The sequence below is a fragment of the Sphaerodactylus townsendi genome, linkage group LG04, assembly GCF_021028975.2.
Source record: "Sphaerodactylus townsendi isolate TG3544 linkage group LG04, MPM_Stown_v2.3, whole genome shotgun sequence".
Taxonomy (NCBI): Eukaryota; Metazoa; Chordata; class Lepidosauria; order Squamata; family Sphaerodactylidae; genus Sphaerodactylus; species Sphaerodactylus townsendi.
The window spans coordinates 45,386,450-45,410,647 of NC_059428.1; the positions used below are offsets into that span (position 1 = coordinate 45,386,450).

The following is a 24,198-nucleotide window of genomic DNA, read 5'->3' on the forward strand; positions in this document are numbered from 1 at the left end:
TGAATGGGAAGGTACACATTTTTGTAAGTCCTCCACAAATTGTGCCATTTTCATTGACTCAGCCCTCTGCTACTATTCCTGGGCATTCTCATTCCTGGGTTTTAAAGAGCATAATAAACAAATGTGGGAATTACTTTACAAACATCCCTGCATTTGTCGCGGCAATGAGAGCTACACAGGCCTCTTCTGTACGGACCAATAAACACAGGTGTAGGATACTAAATAACCCATTTGGGGGGGAGGGGATTTCACTCAGATCCCACCCCCATGCTGTTTCCCACAACCCTGTTTTTTGAAAATCACTAAACAAGAAATTCTTTTCAAAAAATCGCAGGATGCAGCCTCTCACAAGCAAATGGTCAGGCAGGGGGTGCTTTATTTGCCTCCCATTTCCTTAAAAAATGTGTGGCTTGCATCTGCGTACATGGTCGTATCATGGAACATCAGCTTGGCTGTGGGGGTTCATTTGTGCATGCTACATAGCTACGCATGTGTGGGAAGTGATTTAAAAAACAGACTTGTCTCTGTGTGAAGGTGGGACAGCTACACGGATTGTTTCCGTGGGCTCCAATTGCTGCCTGCACAGAACACATGTGAATGCGAAAACAGGAAAACAGGTTCCTTTATCCTGACTGCAACCTGTTATATATTTGCTATGCAGAAGGGGCCACAGAGAATCATAGCTGTGTAAAGATATTCCTGTGAAAATTAAATACATAGATGAGATAATAGGCTCTTATCCTGATCTACTCCTGATGAAATCCAGAGATCCATTCTTGCAATATGTAATCTCCAATTGCTGCAATCCATGGAGGAGTGGGGGATCTTAGAATAGGCACATAATCCTCTTTCCCATCAAAGACTTCCAGGTCCAGGTAATTACAGTACCTCATGAGACAGATATCTTTGAAATGGTCAGTAAACAAAAGCTGAAACATTGATGCAATCAAATAATTGATTTCTCATATCTAACATAAGCAATGCGATATACATTTTTCTTACCTTGAATATTTTTACAAGTTCTCTTTTTTCAATAGATCCATTTCCATCAGCATCATATAGCTTAAAATACCATTTCAATTTTTGGTTGATTTTCCCTCGAATAATGAGATTTATTGCAGCTATGAACTCCAAGAAGTCAATAAAGCCATCCTAAAAATGAAAGGATAGAGACACATTTAACATGCACAGTATTTAACTTATTCAGCCAATAAATAACTGGGATCCCACAAGATGAAGGAGCCATCTTACTCCCCTCCCACTATTTGATCTTTCCCATTCCTGAAAGGACCCATTACCTCTCCTTGTTTTTGTTTCCTTGTATCTTTCCCATTTCCAGCCAATTAGCCTTTTTCTGCTCCCTCCAGTCTTTTAGCTTTAACTCTGTCTTCCCCAGGGATGTAGTGCCAACATGGCTGAGGTGTAGTATTGTGATGCCCTGGGCATATAGCTGCTTTCATGGGTAGAGCGTGGTGAAGGTGTTCCAGGGCATTCCAGGCGAGGTCAAGTGAGAAGCTGTGCTGCGCGGCAGGAGCATAGGGTGCATGCACCCCCTGGACGCAGTTTCCTCTTGTTCTACCCCTGGTCTTCCCCTGGCAGCCATTCCTCAGGAAAAGTATGGTGCAAGTCACTTGGCTGGGTTGAATTTCATTGTGCTGGCAAGACTTGAGTCCAATTGCACTGTGCAGAAACTGTAAGGACTTGCAGGGGGCACCTCACTCTCTCTTGTATCCCGTGGTGGGGTTCAAATAATTTAACAACTGGTTGTTTACTAGCACCATTTTAACAACCGGTTCTGCCGAAGTGGTGCGAACCTGCTGAATCCCACCATTGCTTGTATCCCTCAAATTATTTTCTCTTTACCTCCTCCTGGCAGCCCCATTTCATTACCTTCCTGCTTCTTGCTTTGCACCCACCCACCCACCTACATTTCATGTGTCCATCCACCTTCTGCTATATTATTAAACTGAAGCTGAATCCAAACAAGGCAAGGTAATGATGGTTGGGAAGGCTGAAATTCTACATAAGAACATAAATAAAACCAAACTGAATCAGACCAAGATCCATCAAGTCCATCATTTTGACTAGCAGCCCTCTCCTCCATGGATAGCCCTCTCCTCCATGAGCATATACACATGCCTCTTAAAACCTTCCACCCAGCATTGGCAGCAGCATCTCCCAGCATCCCAGGAGTAGTTGAGTTCTGCACAATTGGAATTAAGTGGTATTGCGATGAAGAAGAATGCATTCTAGGCGGTTGAGTCTCCTGCATCCAAATTAAAACTATATTTCCTAAAATATACCATAAAACCATCATTTACACCAATATTGAAGGAAACAGGAACAGAGGGTAAGAAGGGGAGGCCAATAGATGGAATGCCATTGCTGTCCTCAACCATAAGTCCAGTAGAACAACTCCATCTTACAGGTCCTGCGGCAAACGCAGCAGCACGCAGTTATACACAGGTCCGTAGGGTCTCTTCATTCAGACCAGCGAGGTAGGGAACCTCTTCAGATAGTTTCAGGAACTACAGAAATTCCGATCAGCCCCTACGCAGCATGGCCAGGTTACCACCATGCTGACAGCCAAACTGATGGGAATTGTAGTTCCTGAAATATCTGAAACCATGCAGGATTCTACCCCTGCAATTTGCTAGGATAAGCAGAGCGATCTACTCAAAGCTGAGGCCAGAGCTGAAAAAAGGCTCCTGATCCCTGGATTGAGACAGAGACAGCTGGACAGCTTTCCAGCCTCCAGGGACTACCAGCAAGTTCTTAGCCAGATCGCTTAACACTCTTGTAGAATGTACCTCGGGAAACATGCTGGACATAATCAATTCCTTAGAAGTCTTCAGCAGCTCTTAGGGCGCATTCCACACACGTGGGTAAAATAGAGTCTCAATTGGGCCAGTTCACTGAGTAATGCCGGGTACCTAACACTAGGTCGAAGCTTTCATTGTTGTTACACCACTTGCAAGTTTTCAGTTTGATCACCACGGTTCGAGGGCTGGAATCCTCACCTGTGCCTCTTCACTGCTCCGTTCAGCCCGATTGGCTACAATTGTCTAACGGCCATGTTCCGTCCTATCCCTACACACGCAGGTAACATAAAAAAAACTGCCACAGGAATGGAGAGGGACGCAAGGTGGCGCTTTTGATTGGCCACAGCTGTATGCATGCCCTAAAACACCTCAGCTGTGGATTGTCTCTGAATGGGGGACTCCTGGTACCCAGAGATTCTGCACTTTACTGGAATCTCGAGCTGAGTCTCGGTTGGTTCCCTTGAAAAGTGGTAGTAGATTTCCAACTGGAGTCGGAAATTTTGACTATTACATAGGGCAGAAGCTTGGTACAAATTTTTCAGCTCCCACGCCGATCCCAGTAGGTTGTGCGCGGAGCACACTTAAGAGTTGAACGCTTGAAGCTTCGAGGAACTTAGGCTCATGCTAAACCTAAGTGTGGAATCCCGGACCTTCCACAGGTGGAGAAGCATTGAAGAAGAACTCTAGGATAGATACTGAAATAGTAGGTCCCTTGGGTGACTAGTTAAAGATTACCCGCAGTTTTCTATATGTTCTAGAACTTCTTGCCTTGCCTTGTTTCCACAGATTGCCCCAGCACCTAATTCTTCCACCTCAAAACATCCGCCCTATATCTGCCCTATAAAGGTATCTGCCCTATATCTACAACAGTGAAGACAGATGAGAAGAATTAATTTAGCTTCTCATCAATCACTTTATTACATTATTATTTATCCACCTTGAGTGTTGCTTTACTCCCATTGTTAACCAATAGTCTAATTGTCTCCCCAGCTGGTTTCTTGCTCCTAATATACTTAAATAATTTCTTATTGTTGGTCTTGATATGTTTAGTGATGTATCCTTCAAAATGCTTTTTTGTTTGTTCATTTCTCTCATTGGCCGTTTCCGCACTGCCTGTTTATGGTGCCCTGGGGGGACGGATAAATGTTGAATCCCTTAGGGAGCCATTAAGCACGAAGCGGCTGCTGCTAGCGGCAGTGCCGACCTGGCGTCGCTCTCCTTCTGTGGCTGCGTCAAGGTCGGGCGCCCTGGAAAAAAAATAACCTTTAAAGGGTTGTTTTTTCCACCGGCAATGTTTGTTCCGGTTTAGCGGTCGCGAACAACTTTACCGCCCGAGAATACGCTGTTGTTTCTACTCCCGATCCCACTCACCTTGTCTCCGTTACGTTGGCCTGTTGGCCGAATCCTTCGTTGGAAACCGTGCCCGCTTCACGCTGTCCTCCGACCCCTGGAGGTTGGAGGGCAGCGTGGGCGGGGCTTCGACGGCCAGCAGGCCGACGACGGGGACAAGGTGAGTGGGACAGGGAAGAGGCGGCTCCATGCGGAGCCGCCTGCCGTCTGCCGGCCTCTCCGGAGGCCGCCCGCATGTTTGCATGCGAACGGCCTCCGCCTCCACACCCGGAAGAATTCTTGCCGGCGTGGAGGCGCCTCGACGGCCATGCGGAAACAGCCATTGTTTGTTCACATTTCCTATGTGCATGTTTGTGTTTGCTTTCGTTTACTTCATTTGGGCAAGCCTTCCAATTTTTGAAGGAAGGTGTTTTTTCTCTAGCTTCCTTCATTTTATCTGTTAGCCATGGTGGTGACCTGTTGGGTTTTATAATACCTGGCCTGCAGTGTACAATCTAGCTTAGCCCCCAGCATTGAGGACTTGAGTAACCCCCAAGGATTTTCCAGAGATTTAGCCCTCCTAACTGTTCCTTTCAACGTCTTTTTTTACCTGGTTCCTCCTTGTAGAAATGTTCCCCGAAGAATGTAGTTGTGTGAGCTTTCCCAGGCAGCTTGCCAGATACATATTAATTAAATTTGATGCCATTGTGGCCACTGTTGCCAAATGGTTCAATCACATTCACATTCTGCACTAAGTCTCTGACAAGCACCACTGAGTATTAAATCCACTCTGATTGGGTCTGTGACCTTCTGTTGAAGGGCTCAGTCACTGAGGTGTTCAGTGTATTCTATACATTTTTTTTTTTGCAGAATAAGCCTCAACAAGATCCATGGGGAGAGCAGGTATAAACTTTGTCAATATCCTATTTGGCAAAATACGTGATCTAGCTCCTTATTCCTTTCACTCTGAGACTCTGAACATCATATTTATTAATTGGCGCCAAATATTTATAAACAAATATTGTAGGTTTTGTTTTCTGCCTTGATTCAATTGGAGCTTCCAGGAGCTGAGACATTTAATGCTGCAGGGCCATATTTAAATACCAATAACTGTTACAACTGTAAGTATTGCCATTCTAATTAAGGCAGCAACTCCTGTCTAGACCTCAGCTCAGAAAATAATAAAAACTCATTACCATAACCTGTCAATTAATCCAATGTACAAATCCACCAACCTACCAGTTGGTCCAAGCCTTCCATAAAAAAGATTTTCCCCCAATTTTTAGATCTGAATTGGCCCATAATGTTAATTTAGCATGTGAAAATGGATCAAATTGATATTGTTGTGCCATTATACACCATTATATTATATTGCTCTCTAGGAGCAATAATTGTTAGGAATGGGATCCACTCTAGAATAAATAGATCCTAATGCATTCCACTTAGAGAGGGGCATCAGGCAAAAGATCCCAAAATGGACAGTCCAACTGCAAGGACCAATCCCAACAATTATTACAAATTAACATGATGGCATCTAATGATATAAACTAAGATCAGGAAACCAAATTTTCCTTAATTGAACCTAAGTTGCATCTCTACAGAAATCTGAGGTGGTGAATAGCCCCACAAAAATTTCCATAATAAAGTATTCAAAGTATTTATGACTATATCTGCAAGGTATACAGAAAGGAATTGCATGCAAATATAAGTAATCCTAGGTATAATATTCAATTGGGTATATTTAGAGTCAAGTTTAAAGTTGCCCATCTGTCCAAATACAGCAATGTATCAGCAATTAGTTTGTTGAAATTTAGAATAATCATGTGTGTAATACCCAAGATAAGTAAGGACATTCGGGCACCACCAAAAATGCCTATAGGTGAATATAATCCTGTCTCACAATTGTTATGAAAGCATATTACTAAGAAAGCCAACTCATTTGTAAAAGAGATTCATAAGCAACTAAATCTGGGGGTGGAGGTAGATGGGCAGAAAATAACAGATTTTACAAATATATTTTATTTTATGACTAAATAGACTAGTTAACTTGCTCACTATTTATAAGACCAGCTGCCAATCAGCAAGCAATAGGAATGCCAGGCCAAACAGGCACTACATAACTGAACAAAGAAACTAACAGCTTCATCCAAAGGCCAATCTGCCATTGGAGGTGGCATGAGGCTGTAAATTTGACCTCCCTGGATTTGACCTCCCTGGGGCACTTGCACCAGCAGAGGGGGTGAATCTACTGGCAGACGACTGTTGAACACGGCACAAAGCACCGCACCAGTATTGTTGTTATTATTATGGTAGATAACAAAGCTGCCAGATCTGTAGTTGGTTGTTGGCCTTCATTACAATTCGAGCGTCTCTCAGAGGCCTAGGAAGTTGTAATGTATTAGTGTAGTATTCGTGCGGATCCCAGAAGGGCTGCCTTCTGAATTTGACAGATGTTACTTTATTATTATTACTAGCGGGGCCTGGCCACGCGTTGCTGTGGCAATTGTCTTTCTTATCACAGTCCGCAACCCACACAGATGTCCATGCAGCTCCAATGATCCCCAGCATAGCCTTTTGGGAGCAGCAGTGGCATAGTGGCTAAGAGCAGGTGCACTCTGATCTGGAGGAACCGGGTTTGATTCCCAGCTCTGCAGCTTGAATTGTGGAGGCTTATCTGGGGAATTCAGATTAGCCTGTGCACTCCCACACATACCAGCTGTGTGACCTTGGGCTAGTCACAGCTTTTCGGAGTTCTCTCAGCCCCACCCACCTCACAGGGTGTTTGTTGTGAGGGGTGAAGGGCAAGGAGGTTGTAAGCCCCTTTGAGTCTCCTACAGGAGAGAAAGAGGGGATATAAATCCAAACTACTACTACTACCTCTTCTACCTCTACTTCTACTTCTTCTTTTGGGGTGGTCAAATGGAATCCCTCTTTCCCTTTTCAATTCACATTATTATATGGTGCTGTCTTAGTTTTTAGTATAAGGTAACCCTTTCCATTCCACAACGGAACTGTCCAGAGTGTGAATCCCACTGTCCATGAGGCTGGTTGACACACACAGTCCAGGCTTGGGTAAGGCAGAACTGAGGCAAGGAGGCTATCCCAGTCAGGCAGCAGAGGCAGGGTGGTGAGGCGCTCAGATCGAGGCCAGCTCCCTGGGTTTTTAAAGGGCCACGTGCAAAAGAAGCAGAGCCAGTAGTGTTGGTTCTCCCCCACCCCACGGATTTTCTTAGGAGAAAAAGGCAAACTCCAGCTCGCTTTTAGTAAAAGAGACCTGTGGTGAATATGGGTGAGGAAGTGGGTAGATGTGAGGGAGGGCAGAGTGAGGTGTGTGAGGATGAGTTGGATGTGTATTGTGTGGTAGCAGTGGGTGAGGCACAGAGAGTGAAAGTTACCTGTGTGTGTGTGTGGGGGGGAAACCCCACCTGACGTCTCACATGGCAAAGTGTGTATGTGTTTCACTTCCACTCGTATTACCTAACAGTATTATCTATTTACTGTTTTCACTGCTCATCTCTGCCCATCTGCACAAACATTCTAAGCCCTCATACCAAGCCCTCAGGCCGCAGACATGCTGCACGAACATTCTAAGGGTGACAGTTAAACACAGCCAGCTTCATGGCCTGGTGCGCCAGGAAAAAGACGTTTTACCTGGCTCAGGTATGGACTTTTGGCGATTTGAAGGTCCGATTACCTACCCACAACAGGGAGGGACATTCTGTGAGAATTTGGGGGCGATCCATCCAGCCGTTTTGGCGTTAGGGCAAGACCAACAAACGAATGGTTAGCTTATTATATAGATTATTGTAGGTTTCACAGCTGCCAGATCTTTAGCTGGTTGTTGGCCTTCGTTACAATTCGAGCCTCACCCAGAGGCCTTTTAAATAATAATAATAATAATAATAATAATAATAATAATAATAATAATAATAATAATAATAATAATAATAATTATTATTATTATTATTATTATTATTATTATCTGAAGATCCTCTGAAGATGCCAGCCACAGATGCAGGCGAAACGTCAGGAGAGAATGCTGCTAGAACACGGCCATACATCCCGGAAACCACACAGCACCCCAGTGATTCCAGCCGTGAAAGCCTTCGACAATACATTATTATTATTATTATTATTATTATTATTATTATTATTATTATTATTATTATTATTATTATTATTATTATTATTATTATTACATCTGGTACATCTGGTTGTTTTAGAAGGTTTACTCTTTCCCTAATGGGTAATTAAGTTGCCCATGTTATAGTTAAACATTCTTTATTCTTAGATCCAATTGACAGTTCAAAGTGCATGAACAAAGTTAACAGGAAGGAAGTCTATCAGCATCATTCCCATCCAACTTCAACAGGGCACATAATTGCCCTGTTCATACTTCATTTACATGGAATATAAATTCCATGTAATTCATACTTCATTCCATGATATTCATACTTCATTTACACTTTAATACTAAAGACAGGATCACAAAAGCAACGGTGGTATCACAGAAAAAGAGGCAATTATCTTAGTAAAGGTTTATATTTGGAAAGCATTGTAAAAATTCTTTGGTGTAGCAGCAGAATGTCTGCAGTAGTTATTTATTTAAAATATTTATAAACCCACCACTCTTCTGGTAACACTAGAATACAATGGTGGCTTAATACTTAACAGGTGATTGCCAGTTTACCAGAATGAGGACGGGATATCAAATCTAATAAAATAAAAATAAATTAAATGTACATACAAATACATTCAAATATATTTTTCTCTGTGACCATTATGGCTTCCTGCATTTTTCTACTTTGGAGTACACATGCTTTAGATACCCAAAAGGGAATCCTAGAACCCTAGAATGAGACTTTGTTTACTTGAGAAACAATGTACACTAGGTCTGTGTAACAGTCAGGACCTTCTCACAGAGATGTATTTCCCTGCCTGTCCTTTCTCACAGAAATTCCTCTGTGTCCCTGTGAAGAAGTTACTCTGAACTGACCAAGTCAAACTAGCCTGACAAGGGCTTTGATCTCCGGATAGAACGCCAAAAGCCTTTCAGCAAATTACCCCAAAAGGAAGCCAGCAGCCAAATGGTGGAAAGAACAAAGGACTGGCTCCCCACAAGAGCCGGATGAAGAAGGGCTGCAATAAGGAAAAGCAACCAAATGAAATCACCACTCCCACCTGGGAAGAACTATCTCTGACCTATTTTGGCTGAAGAGGTAGGAAACAATGTAATCTAATTCCTCTTGCTTATTTCAGCCCCACCCCACCCCTCCCTGGTGCATTTTGTCCCAGAAAGTCTCTCAGACCTCAGAATGTTCTTTTGCGATGCTGATGGAGAAGATGGAGAAAATCTATGTGGTGCATGTGGGCAGTAGGAGTCAACCTTTAGCTTCCACTGACTTTATCTTTCGCTGGATATAAATTGAGCTTATTCATAACTCCATGGATCATCAACCTTAAACTCTCCGAAAGCAGGTGACTCTCCACTATGCCCATTCCATTTTTTGCTCTCCTCGGGTTTTGTTAAACTACCTACCGTGAAACTGGAAAAGCTAGTTCACTATTTGATGGCATTCATTTGGTCCTGACAAAGGCATTATGCTACCATCTCTAGATAATTCTGTAATCATATTCCCAAGTACAAAATGATTATTCCTTCACAACTTCATCTCTTTTCCACTTCTTAATGGCTGTACTTTGTTCTGTTGCATCCTTTTAAAATTAAACATTCAGTTCATTCCATGTGCTTGTATGCTTTAACATTTTTCCAACATTTTTTCCTCTTAAAATGTACTTCATCTTCTTCTATCAGACACACGAATGAACATAATTTTACAATAGGCTAAAATTAAATCATTGTGATAGTTACGAATCTCTTTTTGCATGATTTGTATGACTCAGTTTTTGTCACTTCTAAGTATATTTCAGTTTTACTTGTAACTGATCTACATTTCCAAGTTGGAAGACAAGTTCTAGGAAAATAGTTGGGGAAAGACATTATATCATAAGCAGCATTATGCTTTAATTGACTTGCAGCAAATTCCAGAGGCGGGGGAGGCAGAGTGTAACTGTGTTTAGCAACGTACTGTACCAGCATTACCATTTGGGCAGCCCAATCCAGAGCCCTGGATGGTGAGGGATGGTGCTGCTGTGGCACTGCCCTGCCGCCTTCAGAGGCCTTTTTGGCAGTGCAAGGAGGGTGAAAAATGCAAAACTGAAAACAAAAAACCTGCTGCCAGAAAGCCCTCTATAAGGGCTGCAAACCCAGGGTAGAAGCTGACTAAGGTTGGGTCCACCTCCAGGAACTCCTCTGTTATGCTCCCACTGCACTAGTGGGGTTGGCAGTGAATTGGGAATTTCAGCACCACATCTGGATGTCCTTGGGGGGCCATGGCATCCTTCCATTGGCATGATTACCCCTTCACTAGGGTAATTGCCCTTGAGAGAGCAACTCCTGCACCACCTCTTCAAGCCAATTCGGCCTCCCACTCTGGATTGGGATATAAATCCTATTACATTTTCTTCAGACCAAATTGTGAATTATATTGGAGATCCATGATCGACTGTTCCAAGTTCTTCATTTGCTTACTTTGCCTTACTGCAGCCCTTAGTACTTTTCATCCACAAGGGGGACCTGGTCACAACATTATCTTGGGGGGGGGGGGGTCCTACAGCCCCATTAAACTGAATTGGAGTATGTCTGTCTATGTCAAGTAGTAATTGAAATGACCCCTTGGTTGCTTAGTCTATGATTTCTTTGCTTACATACCTGATTTGGTACTATCATTTTTCTTGCATTTCTGTTCTCATTTTATTTCAAGAGACAAATAATCACACCTTCTCCAACTTGTGATTGAACTAAAATACTGCTTCAAAATGACATTGAAATACCAGTACACACTGACAAGTGGATTGCCTCACAATGAAGAAGCGGCAGTGATGAATTGCTCTTGAAATCTCCCAAATCAGTATAAAAGGTGACATTATTCTATGAGCTTGAATGCCATGCTGAATTCAGGAGGGGTTAAACGATGTTGTGCACACTGGAGGGCTTCATATCAAAGAAAACTCTTAGGCATTTGTTCTTCATTTCTAGACGTTTTCTATTTCAGACCATTTTAGAGTCAGAAATGGATACTGACTCTATATTTTAATTCTTTTCCAGTTATGTGCAGAATATTTGTATATGGTAGCAAAACTAAACTTTGTAATGTATTGCTGTAGTTTTTGAAATGTTTCAAGTTCTTATTGTCTCTTACTGATATTTGCTTGGTGGTGGAAAGTATCATCAAGTTACAGCCAACTTGGGGTGACCCTGTAGGGTTTTCAAGGCAAGAGATATTCAGAGGTAGTTTGCCATTTGCCTGCTCTGCATAGCAATGCTGCCTTTTCTTGTACTGACCAGGACCAACCCTGCTTAACTTCCAAGACCTGATGATGGCTAGCCTGGGCCATTCAGGTCAGGATACTGGAATATTGTGTACAGTTCTGGGTACCGCAGTTCAAGAAGGATATTGACAAGCAGAAATGTTTTCAGAGGAGGGCAACCAAAAAGGTAAAAGGTCTGGAATCCATGCCCTATGAGAGACTATGACCCTTTCTGCATGGGCCGTATATGGCGCCCTGGGGATGGCAAAAACGCCGTCCCCAGGGAGCCGTTTTCACAGGGGGCGCAGCTGCTTTGCAGCCGCGCCGCCCGAGCGGCTCCAAGCCGCCATTTTCCAACCTCGTTTCCCAAGCGAGGTTTATGGAAAACCGCGGCTTGGAGCCGCTGCTGTGCGAACGGCAGCGGCTCCAAGGCGTCTTCCCTCCCCCCATGTCCGGTAGACCTACCTGCCCTGCGGCCCTCTGGTGCATTGCCGAGGCCTGGGGACACGCCCCCTCTGCCCTGCAACTCTGGAGCGGTCACGCAGGGCAGGGGGGTGTATCCCCTGGCCTCGGCGACGTGCCGGAGGGCCGCAGGGCAGGTAGGTCGACCTGACGACGGTGCAGCGCTGCGCAGTCGTCCCGGGAGGTTCTGGGACTGTTCATGCGAACAGTCCCAGAGGGGTCAGGTCGGCGTCATGTACGCTGACCCGACCCCTACCGTGGCCGTGCGGAAACGGCCTTAGGGAACAGGGGATGTTTAATTTGGTGAAGAGAAGGTTAAAAGGTGACATGATAGCCATTTTTAGATATTTGAAGGGATGTCATTGTGGTGCGGGAGCAAGCTTGTTTTCTGCTGTTCCAGAGACTAGGACCAGGAGTAATGGGTTCAAAGTGAGGGAAAAGAGATTCCACCTAAACATCAAGAAAAACTTCCTAACAATAAGGGCTGTTCGACAGTGGAATGCACTACCTCAGAGTGTGGTGGAGTCTCCTTCTTTGGAGGTTTTTAAAGAGAGGCTCAGTGACCATCTGTCAGGAGTGCTTTGATTGTGTGTTCCTGCATTGCAGGGGGTTGGACTTTATGGCCCTTGGGGTCTCTCCCAACTCTATGATTCTACTATTTGCTTACATACCTAATTATAGAAAAAAGGGTTTTTTTAAAAGGAAGATGGAACCTCTGGTTTTAACAAACTGTAGTCATTAGATGGGAGAAAACAATAGATTGAATCTCATGAACCACAGGTAGAACACTGCTCTTGGGATGTGTCCTTCCTGTCACTTTCTGTCTTCTGCAGGCCTACTTCTGTCATCTGAAAAACTGTCCCTGAGAGTGGGAATTCTACAGGAACAACCTAGGAGGTAACATGAAGGGGTGTCTGCAGTATGGATGGGAATTATGGACTGAATGAGAAGAAATGGTTTTGTATCCAACCCCTCAAACATTTGTTGACTGTGAAAAGTTTTTTTAATATGCTGTATCCTTCCGGTAATATGATTTAATGACTTGGAATGTGAGTATATTATAGAAAATGGTATTTATCTGGTAGTGACTGGAAATACATCAAAGTAGTGAAAAAGATTCCTTCCCTTAGCTTAGAACAAAGAATACTACTTGGTTCTTATTGTACCACTTATTGTAATAGATCAGAATTGCTACTAGGTTTAAATATATTCTTCACATTCAGTACAGATTTTAACAAGTTGTGATGTTCTTTGAATTTGCTGTCATTCTCCCCCTACCTCATTCAACAAAAACATATCTAGTCTTTGTGTTATGAAATGGTAAAAACATAATTTCTATACTTATTAGCCAAAGTTTAACCCTGTGTGGATAGGCAAATTATCACAATGGGGCCAGATACAGCTTTCATTTAGGAATTTGCAATCCTGGTGGAAATCACAGAATACCAGAGCAATATTACTTTTAATCCTCTAACCACCCTCCAAAAAACTTTCATATATTGTATTCTGGGATACATTCCTATCTCAAGGTCCAATTCCATTGCATTTTTGATATAAAAGTTCATACAAAAACAAATATTTGTGGTGGCACAAGACATTGCATTTGACAGTACTAAAACATCCAGAGCTTGAAAACATACTTGGACACGAGGCAGAAGGTTTCTTTTGTGTAAATTCACTCTTCCACTTTTGTATTTTGAATAACAGTACAATCCAGAAGGAGGTTGGCTGAAAGGGCGGTGGAATTGGCATTATTCCATTGCCGACATACATACAACTCCATGTGGGTAAGTGGAATCTATGCCTGCTATGGGCCACTTGCCCTATCATTGGGAAGCCATGTAGCTCTAGGGTGCCCAGGTGTGAATGCTGCTGCTGCACTTTTCATACTAGTATAGTTCCTTTACAAAGCTATAGTTTTTAACTGCTTAGATACTCGTCAAAATAAATAGCTATACCTGTAACTTAAAAATGACTGAGTATGGCCAACAATTGGGGTTGTTGTAGTTGCTCAAAATGTGTGTGAACATTGGCAGCAGTGAGCTAATGGAGTTGGAAGGAGCTGTGTGGAGGACTCAAGGTATATAGAAACATAGAAACATGGAGCTGGATCTTATGGGTCATCTAGTCCATCCACGTGCAAATGTAGGGCATTCACAACTACCTTCCTCTACTCGCCCAGTGCTCTATGCTCTATGCCCAGTGGAAGGGGAAAAAAACCCCAGAATCCCTGGCCAATATGGTCTGGGGGAGAATTTCTTCCTGACCCCAAAGGGGTGATCAGTATAACCAAGCCCTGACTCATCCTTTCCTTTCCTCCCTCTCACGATCTACCTTTAAAAAATAATTTTCTTCATACCCCCCCTCGAGTTTAAAAACAAAAAACCAGGAAAAATTAACTGACCCTAAAACAGGGAAAACATCAACAGAATGGATCTTAATATTTTATAATGTAAAAACATGATACATGATAAATACAGAATGTTCTGTATTTATTAATTTAGTTTAGCCATTGTACCATATTCTCTAACTTTATCCTCCCACAATTCTATGTTTGGGCTTCAGTCGATTTTCCAATTGATTTTCATCTTTACTTTATGGCTTCACATGCTTGGTAGGAAACTAGGCTTCCCTTGATACCTCTGTCCCATGAGAAAAGAATACCATCTGTTATCTTGCGGGGGCAGGAAGCCAGGTGGCTCTCTTGCTATCTTGGGGTGCCTCAGCTCCAAAAAAACTGTTTTTCACAAACTCTTGGGAACTTTGGAGGGGGGAATAAAGGGGACTGTGAATGCCAGTTTCGTCAGAACTCTTCAATAAACACTGATAATCCATACTTCAGAGTTTATTTATTGGCTTAAGGTTCCAAGACCTAACAGTCACAGAATTCACATTGTTGTCAGATGGGCCAAAAATGCATTTGCCTTTTTCAGCTACACTACTGACTCATGTTCAATATGGTCTAAGCTTCCTAGATCCTTTTTGCAGGTACTTCCAATCCCATGAGTATGCATTTGATTTTTCCTACCTAAAATCAGAACTTTACATTTATCTCCTTTGAAAATCATTTTGTTAGTCCAGTTTTCCATTCTGTCAAGATCATTTTGTATCTTGACCATGTCTCCTATTTGTTACCCCTCCCAATTCAGGACAAAGCCCTGAGGAGCTCCACCTGTCATTCCTCTCCAAGAGGATGGAAAACCAATAACACTCTTTGAGTACAATCTGTCTACCAGTTACAGATCCACCTAAGAGTAACAGGATCCAAACCAACTTGTCAACAAGAATATTGTGTGATATATGTTGTGGTGGAGGAGAACTAGTTGCAATTACAGTGGTAGTGGCAGAAGGCATTCCAGTAGTGCCGAAGAAAATCGAGAAACAGGAGCTTGAGGAGGGAAGGAATGGAATTTCCCGTCCGTCACGAGGTTTCTGAGATGTTCCCTGGTTTTAAATGTTTTGAAATATTTTTAAGTGATGCTCCTTGCTTTTAAGTCATTTTCAAACAGGTTTCTTCATTTTTCTTTCTTTTACGAGCATGGGTACTAGTCTACTTATTAAAACCTTCATTAAGGAGTACTTAAAAACGGATGGATGACTAGTCACAAATTACTGTTACAATAAGCAGACATCCTTTTAAGTGTTTCCAGATTGAGCACATGAAATTGCCATCAATGCACAATGGGAATCTAAGCTAGTCTGAGTAAAGCAATACCATGATTATACCAGTTAATAACATGACTTACAAAGGTCAAGTGCAAAAGCAATGAATAAAATAAGTCTTACCTTATTCAAGTCAAAAGCATTGAATACTTGGTCAACATAATATTCTGCCTCTTGATTAATATCATGCAGACTCAGAAAGGACTTGCATTCATACAGGCTCAACTGCCCTGATGGGCAATCCTTCATAAATTTGTTGTACCAGTTGTGGGCATCATTGATGTTGATTTCTTGTCCAGATTCACAGGCACCCATTGTACCATATAGCAGAAATCCTTGATTTTCAGTGCTTACTTGCGTACTTTTTCCCCATCTTCAGTGGTGTCTACACAGCTAAAAGCCTCACACCACGTTGTACCCAATGACTACATTCAGTCCTATGCAGAGTTACTTTCGTTTAAGCCATGGATTTCAACAGCTTTAGAATGGAGCATGCATAGGACTGCCCTGTAAACCTATTATACGATGACAGCAGATACAGGTTAAACAAGAATAGAAACTTGAATGAGATTAATGTCAGCTCCCAGTTTTAAATTAGCAGAGTTGTATAATATGTTTAAAGCAAAAATCAGATAAATCCAATAATTTATTTTAAAGTATCTTATTTCTAGAGTTTTCATAAACTGTGCATTGCATTTTTAGTTCAAACATCTTCCCATTTGTCATGCTCTCCCACCAGTATACAGGGTTTTGATTTGCATCAGTAGCTATTGCTGGCAAACATCTGACCCGGTGAAGAGCATAATTAGTGTGTCCTCCTAGTGATCTGTCAAGAAGCTATAATGGGAAGACCAAGAAGATGAAACACTATAAAGCAATGGATGGATAATGTTTCTATTTATGTCTCATGGGTTTCAGTATGGGCTTTTGTGCACATACTGGTTGCAGTGCAGCTATTTGCTTCACCATGTAGTTTTCCCATGATTGTCTGTTTGCAGGGGAAGTCTCCTGCTACAAGGCATTCTCAGCTACACTGATCCAATCCACTATTTTTCCTGCCCACTGCTTCGTTTTCATTCCCGGGCAACCGCCTGCCTGGGATTATTGATAATGTAATAAACAATGTCAATTTTAAGGGTGTATTGTTTCATCAATAGACCTGCAGCACAGAAATTTTTAAAAAACAGCCCTTTTGGTCTTGGCCAGAAGAGCTGTTGTGTAAGTGGGGAGCTGCTGGAAAACCCAAAAGAAGCTTAACTCATCCTAACTCCCCTTGCTTTCTCTGTGAACCTGATATATGCTTTCAAAAAGAATTTTTTAATAGTAAATTAGACTTTATGGGATCCCCCAATGGAATTGTGTTTAAAAACAAGAGGAAGGCTCCATATCATACAGTTTCTATGTTGTTGACTGGTGTGGGTAACATGGTGACTGATTACAGTTGCTTGGTTATAGTTCCTATTCACATGCAGAACACAATATTAAATGAAAACACTGTATCTTAAATGCTTAAAATTTGATATGTATAAAGTTATTGATTTGTATAGTAAAGGCATTTTGTATGCTTTCTGGTGGATTTCACACAGCACAAATATAATGTCTAGGATGTTATAAAAATATCTGTTTTGGAATTTTGTCTTCCTACAACATAGGAGAATATAAGTGTTGCCTGCCAAAATGGATGGTATGTGCCATGTCTGGCAACTGTGGAGGGCAGAGGCAGCTGCCCACTGGTGAATTTGCCCCTCCACCAGAATGATTGTCTTGCAGAGAGCAAATCCACTGGGGTAGGACCCCACCATCTCCACAACTCCCTTAGCACTGCCCCTCCCTTTCTGGATTGGGCCATTCGTTTTGACTGCCTAGTTCCTGCTATGGTAGGGAACTGGATTTCTGACTCTTGGTGGGTTGCTAGATGTCATGTCACTCATACAATTTCTTGTAAAATGTATAGATCTACTCTATCATACTGGAGCTTGACAACTCCAAACAAATACTTAATAATTTATTTCTTTGTGCCTTCTAGTTTTTTTTAAATAGTGTTTGCATTTTCTCCCCTATAAACCCCAAATTTCCACTTGCTGGTAGTATGCAGAGCAGCAAATATTTAAGCATATAGGCATGGGTAGATGATTTAGACAAAATAGTTAGATAATATTGATTAAAATACATTTCTTATCAGGAAATAATATTACATAGAATTCAAGCATCGTAGAATATCCAGTATTTCTGAAATAAAGGTTCTGACTGAAGTAACAAACAATATTCTGGATGTATGTTTTATAACTAACTGCAACGTGTAATGATTTAGACCAAATTTTAAAATTAGCAGAATACTAGGAGATTTGAAATTGATATTAGGGATTACAGATATTTTTTCTTATGCTTCATCTATTGCAGTGGTGGTGAATCTTTGGCACTCCAGATGTTATGGACTACAATTCCCAATTGGCCATGCTGGCAGGGGCTGATGGGAATTGTAGTCCATAACATCTGGAGTGCCAAAGGTTCGCCACCACGGATCTATTGACTATTAAATGTGTAATGTAGCTGAAGCTTACTTTTTACATTGATGACTGAGTTGCCTTGAAATAACTGTACATGGTTATTTAAGCATTTTATGAAGTGATAGCTTGTAGATTTAGAAAAAGCATAAAAGCAATCTGGACTTGAGCTGTTAATGCATTTTTTTCTTATTTTGAATGAGTTGATAAATGTAACTATTATGTATAATTTATAATGAAAGTTAAACATGTCAGATCAAAGGAAGGTTTGGGAGAAATCTAGAAATTTGTAAAAAAATGGTTCACGTTAGAGTGCTTAAGAAAAGGAAGAAAGTTACTATTGGGTGGATTTTAATTATTATTGATTCAAGTTGCTCTTCAACTGGTATTAAATATTTGTAAATTTTGATCACAATAATTTTGGTGGTATACAATATATTCAGTAAAGAGATTTTAACACTAACACAATAACCTAATAAAAACTCAGGTACATACTTGTTGTAATAACAGAATTTTAACAATCAATTTGTTTTTATTATCTAGGCCATAATAGGCAGGGAACCAAGCGCTTTTGGTCCAGGAGCATATTTTGTTAGAGAGGAGAAAGAAGCAGGAAGAAGAATTTAAAGTGGTTATATGAAAGTGATATGTACACATATATAGTTCACAGTGTTTTAAGCCATATATATATATATATATACACATATAGCAGCCTGCACAAAGGGTGGAGCATGTTACATAAACTCATTTTAGCTAACGAAACTGATGGGGCCTGTACTATTGAGTTGGCTGAAAGTCTGATAAACAGAAAGGTAATTTAAAGGGCACCGAGAAACGAAACTCAGAGCAGTCTGACACTGGCCTTAAGTTAAAAGAAATAGGGCCCCATCAAGGAGATAAGAAATTAGCAGAAGACTTGATTGCTATAGAAACCAGTAGTTGTTATAGAATTTTTATACATGAGGTGTTTTAGACTCAAGTTACATTAAAAATATGAGAAGAAAAGGTGTGGAAAAAGGTGGGATAAAATGACCAGGTCTGTATGTCTTCTTGACTCAAACCAATAGTCAGAAGACAAGGAGGGATGTTTGTAAGAAGGTATAAATTATGTTACACAAGCAACAGCCCCTTTGAACCTCCTCCCTGTTGCTGACAGAGGAGAGTTCCCTCTTCTGCGCAGAATTGAACAATAAAACTCTTAACACTGAAGAAGCTTATGGATGGTTATTTGTGAGTAACGGACAGAGTTTTAGCTCTGAACACAGGGCTCTGCCCTGTGCCTAACAATTGGTGGTGGCCACGTCTGAAATTAATCTTGGATCTAGCTCTGGTTTGGACAGTCTCTCTGAGGGCGCCCCCGCCTCCTTTAGGCAGTCAGGGCCACTGTTCATTCTGCAGCTCAGCATTGGGATTGAAGACTCGACAACTTTTAGAGCCAATTCTTCAGTGCTCAGACTTTTAGCAGAGTATTCCTGAAATAGGGAATATCCTGAAGGTAACAGTTAGAGCAAGGATTCCTGGAACACGGATATCCTGGAGTAGGTCCTGAAATAGGGACAAGATGGTGAGTAGTGGTTATTGAAATACACTACACAGGAGAAGAAGGGAGGAGGGAGGACGCTTTCTCAGAGGTCCAAGACAGGGGCATGGCCCCTCAGACCCCCCTTAAGAAAACCCCTTGGGGCAGGTAGAATAAAGGGAGGAAAGGGTACGCTCTTTCAGAGGTTCTAGATGGGAGGTATAGTGGTAAGGGATACCCTCGGAGACCCCTAGCAATAAGGTTGAGGTCAGTGGGACCAAGATGACCTATTGTTTTAAAGGTATGTAATTGCCCTGTTTCCCCAGGTATAAGACAGTATCTTATGTTGATTTTGCTCCCCAAAGATGTGCTGTGTCTTGTTTTTCAGGGATGTCTTATATTGGGGGAAACAAGGTAAAAGTTTAAATGGCTAGCCAAGAGTGTAAAAAGATTATTGTATTTAAAGTCTTCTTTTGTGAGTTTAGCTAATTTCTAGAGCTCTTTTATTTCAAGAAAATATTGTTGATAAAAAGATTAAAACAGGCTGTTTTAAGTAAAAAGAAAAATGCTTTTAGAGCAGTATTTTTAAAATAGGAGAGGGAGGAAAATTCTGCTCAGTGGTTCGATCATGTTTGTGTGTGAGAGAGAGAGGCTTTTTAGCCGTACGCGGGGACTGAAAGAAGGGGGAGCTGCAGCTGCCCCCATTAGGGTTGGTCAATACTAAAAAAATTCGGTAAAATTTGGATTTGGGTGTTTTGGGGCATAAAATTATTTGTATGCCCGAATCCGAATCATAGCCGATTCAGATATGCCCGAAAAATCCGGGTAAATCTGAAAAATTTGGGTCCGTTTTATTATTTTTTTGAATTTTTAGTGTTTTTACACGTTTTGGCCTGCAGGGGACGCAGTTTTAAAGTTATAATACCAAAATTTCAAGATATCATCTAGAGACTGTCCTGATGATTCTCCCCTGTTTAGTGCAGTTTGGTTCAGAGGGGCAAAGTTATTGACCCTCAAAGTGCCCCCATCCCCATTGTTTCCAATGGAAGCTAACAGGAGATGGGGGCACCCCTTTTGAGGGTCAATAACTTTGCCCCCCCTGAACCAAACTTCATTAAACTTGGGGAGAATCATCAGGACAGTACTTGTATGATACCCTGAAATTTTGGTGACAGTAGCTCTAAAAGTGCACCCCTCACAGTCACCCAAAGAAATTTCCCCAGATTCTGTGCTCTGTAGTGGTTGGTTGGTTTCCATTAGCAGCCAATGGGAAATTTCTGTGGGAAGGCTAATGAGTGCACATTTCTCATGGTAAACCCAATAAAACTTTTCAGGGCCTAGGAGAGTCTCTTCATGACACCATCCAGGTTTGGTGACCGTTGCTTCAAGGGTTCCAATGTTATGGGTAGGGTCCATCTCCCACTGCCCCATATAAGCAAAAGTTCTTCAAACCTGGATGGTGTCATTCAGAGACTCTCCTGAAGATACCCTGAATGTTTTGTGACTGTACCTTGATAAATGTGCACTCACAGCCTCCACCAGAAATTCCCATTGACAGCAATGCAGAAGTCACTGCAGAGCACAGAATCTTGGGCACTTTGGTAGCTGTAAGCGCATTTCTAGACATATCAGCACCAAAATATTCAGAGGTATCATCAGGAGACTGTCCTGTTGACACCCCCCCCAAGCTTGGTGCAGTTTGGCTTAGGGGCCAAAGTTATGGACCCTCAAAATGGTAGCCACCATCTCCTTAGCTCCCATTGGAAACAATGGGGATAGGGGACCTCTTGAGGGTCCATAACTTGTTCCCTGAATTAAACTGCACTAACTTGGGGGGGAGTCACTGTGGACAGTCTCCTGATGATACCCTGAAATTGGTGCCACTAGCTTTAAAAGTCCGCTTCATGTTTCCAGCTCCTGCACATGAAGCCTGCTGGAGTGAGGGAGCGGTGAAACACGCAAACCAGCATTTTTAAAGTTAGTGACACCAACTTTCAGGGTATCATCAGGAGACTGTCCCTGATGATACCCCCCAAGTTTGGTGCAGTTTGGTTCAGAGGAGCTACAAGTTATGGACTCTAAAATGTGTAGCCCCCATCCCCTATCAGCTCCCATTGGAAACAATGGGGATAGTTGCACCCCTTTTGAGGGTCCATACCTTAACCAAACTGCACCAAACTTCAAGGCAACATCAGGACAGTCACCTGATGATACCCTGATAATTTCCATGTCGATATCTCAAAATGTGTCCCCTGGGGACTCCCCAGAATTTGTTGAAGAAATTTGTTCTGCAGTGACTTGGCTGTATTGCTGTCAATGGGAATTTCTGGTAGAGGGGGCTGTGAGGTGCACATTTCTGAAGAAGTGGTCGAATTCTTTCAGGCTAGGTTCTGGATGACACCATCCAGGTTTGGGGAATTTTGCTTCAGGGGGTTTAATTCTATGGGACCCAAAAATGGTAGGGCCCATCTCCCACTGCCCCCTGAAGTAAAGTTCCCCAAACCTGGATTGTGTCATCCAAAGACTCTCCTGAAGATAAATTCTGAAAGTTTTGTGGTTTACCATGAAAAATGTGCACTCCACAAGTCTCCCTATCAGAAATTCCCTATTGACAGCAATGCAGCTAAGTCACCAGAACAAAGAATCTTGTGCAAATTTCAAGTGCCTGCAGGGGTGCATTTCAGATGTATTGGTACCAATATTTCAGTGTATCATCAGAAGACTTTCTGATGATGTCTCCAAGTTTGGTGCAGTTTGGTTCAGGGGGGCCCCAGTTATGGACCCTCAAAAGGGTAGCCTCCTCTCCTTAGTTCCCATTGGCAAGAATGGGGGCTAGGGACACCCCTTTTGGGGGGTCCATAACTTTGGCCTCCTAAGCCAAACTGCACTAGTCTTGAGGGTAATTACTGGATCGCCCTGATGATACCCTGAAATCTTTGGTGCCGATATGTTTAAAAATGCCCCTGCAGGCCGGAACGCGGAAAACACCAAAAAAATAAAAACGCATTCCGCTGGTGATCCGAATCCCATGGATTCGGATCTGTTAAGATTCGGACAGCTCAGATTCGGACCCTGCTCGTCCGAATCCGTCCGAATCTGTGCAGATTCGGCAAAAATCCAGATTCGGACTGTCCGAATCTCCAACCCTAGCCCCCATACAAGAGAATGTTAAAGTTTCTGTTTAGTTACAGAGACTAGAGGCATAGAGAAGCAAAGAGTTTTTAATTTAAAGAATGTGGAAAATGCAGAAAGGAGGGGGGAAGCAGAATGATGTTTAAAGATGAATTTATGATGGCAGTTAAATAAGAAAGTAAATTGAAAATAGGATGGACATTTATAAAACATAAATTGTAAAAAGGATAACATGAGGCTGGTCCTCAGTTCTTAATTACAGGGGCAAATGGGAGAGGAGAGCTAAAATGTTGCAACATTAATTAGGAGAAAGCAGATGCGTTTTTGAGGTTCTTTAATATAGTCTCTCTCAACAAAATTGCAGTAGAAAGCTCTAAATTAAAAGAAAGTGCTAAATACTAAGAGCTAAAACTACAAAGGGTGTGCGTTTTTGAGGTAATCAAAGTATGTTTTGAGTAAGTTAAAGTAACAGGATGGAAAGGGGGCTGAGTTAGTCAGTTTCCTTAATTAAATGACATGTTTCAGTAATGCACCAAAATATGAATGTCAGTAGTTTTAAGAAAGTTAAAAAAAAATGAACCTAGTGTTTTTGAAGATAATGTAGCCTTGTACCCAGTTTCCAAAGACCCCAAAAATTTCAAACAGAGGTTTTAGTATCAAGAACCAGTTTTTAACAGCTGCAAGAGAAACCAGGGGAAACTGGGGCACATGTTTGCACTTTTTAAAATTTAAAATTTCAGATTTGAAGTGAAGAGTAGAGCCTCCAGGAACGAACGCAGTATTTCCTGACAGGCTGTCTGCTTCCAAATTATTCAGGGAGAAAAAGCTGTATTGAATTACGTAAGGTGAGATGGCAGGCTGCATGCCTGAAGAAAAAGGAGAGATAAAGAATTAACCCTTTTCTAACTGTGAGATGCCAGCTCTACTTAGTAAAGGGTGTGAAAGTCAATGAAGATAATTAAGGAACTGGAGCACTTTCCTTATGAGGAAAGGCTGCAGTGTTTAAGATTCTTTAGTTTAGAGAAGAGACGTCTGGGGGGGGGATATAATTGAAGTTTATGAAATTATGCGTGGAGAAGAAAATGTTGACAGAGAGAAATTTCTCTCTCTTTCTCATGGTACTAAAAGCGGGGGTACATTAAAAATGTTAAGAACAGAAGGGGGGGATTAAACCAATAAAAGAAACATTTCTTTACACAATGTGTGATTAGTGTTTAAAATATGCTGCCACAGGAGGTGGGGATGGCCACTGGCCTAGATAGCTTTAAGAGGGGTTTGGACAAATTTATGGAGGAGAAGCCGAACTATGGCTACCAATCTTGATCCTCCTTGATTTGGGATGGCAAACTGCCAGGAAATTTATGACATGCTCAGTTGCTTAAATATGAAGCTGTGT

The 24,198-nt window shown here is 41.9% G+C and overlaps 1 protein-coding gene and 2 long non-coding RNA genes across 3 annotated transcripts in view; 2 read left to right on the forward strand and 1 right to left on the reverse strand.

The window, feature by feature from the left end:
• GUCA1C (guanylate cyclase activator 1C) overlaps nt 1-16,126 on the reverse strand; it is a 30,075-nt gene extending 13,949 nt beyond the window's left edge. Inside the window, exons 1-2 of the mRNA XM_048493548.1 lie at nt 15,771-16,126; nt 1,003-1,152 (exon numbers count right to left, since the gene is read on the reverse strand). Coding sequence (XP_048349505.1) covers nt 1,003-1,152; nt 15,771-15,962 — 342 coding nt within the window. The 5' untranslated portion in view covers nt 15,963-16,126. The remainder of the gene's footprint in view (nt 1-1,002; nt 1,153-15,770) is intronic.
• Nucleotides 10,990-15,776, forward strand: LOC125431044. The gene is made up of 4 exons (XR_007244271.1): nt 10,990-11,131; nt 12,818-12,881; nt 13,692-13,771; nt 15,134-15,776. It is a non-coding gene; the product is annotated as an uncharacterized LOC125431044 (long non-coding RNA).
• A 6,699-nt stretch (nt 16,127-22,825) lies between the features above and the next one.
• Nucleotides 22,826-23,310, forward strand: LOC125431728. Its single transcript, XR_007244336.1, has 2 exons — nt 22,826-23,131; nt 23,238-23,310. It is a non-coding gene; the product is annotated as an uncharacterized LOC125431728 (long non-coding RNA).
• The last annotated feature ends 888 nt before the right edge of the window (nt 23,311-24,198 follow it).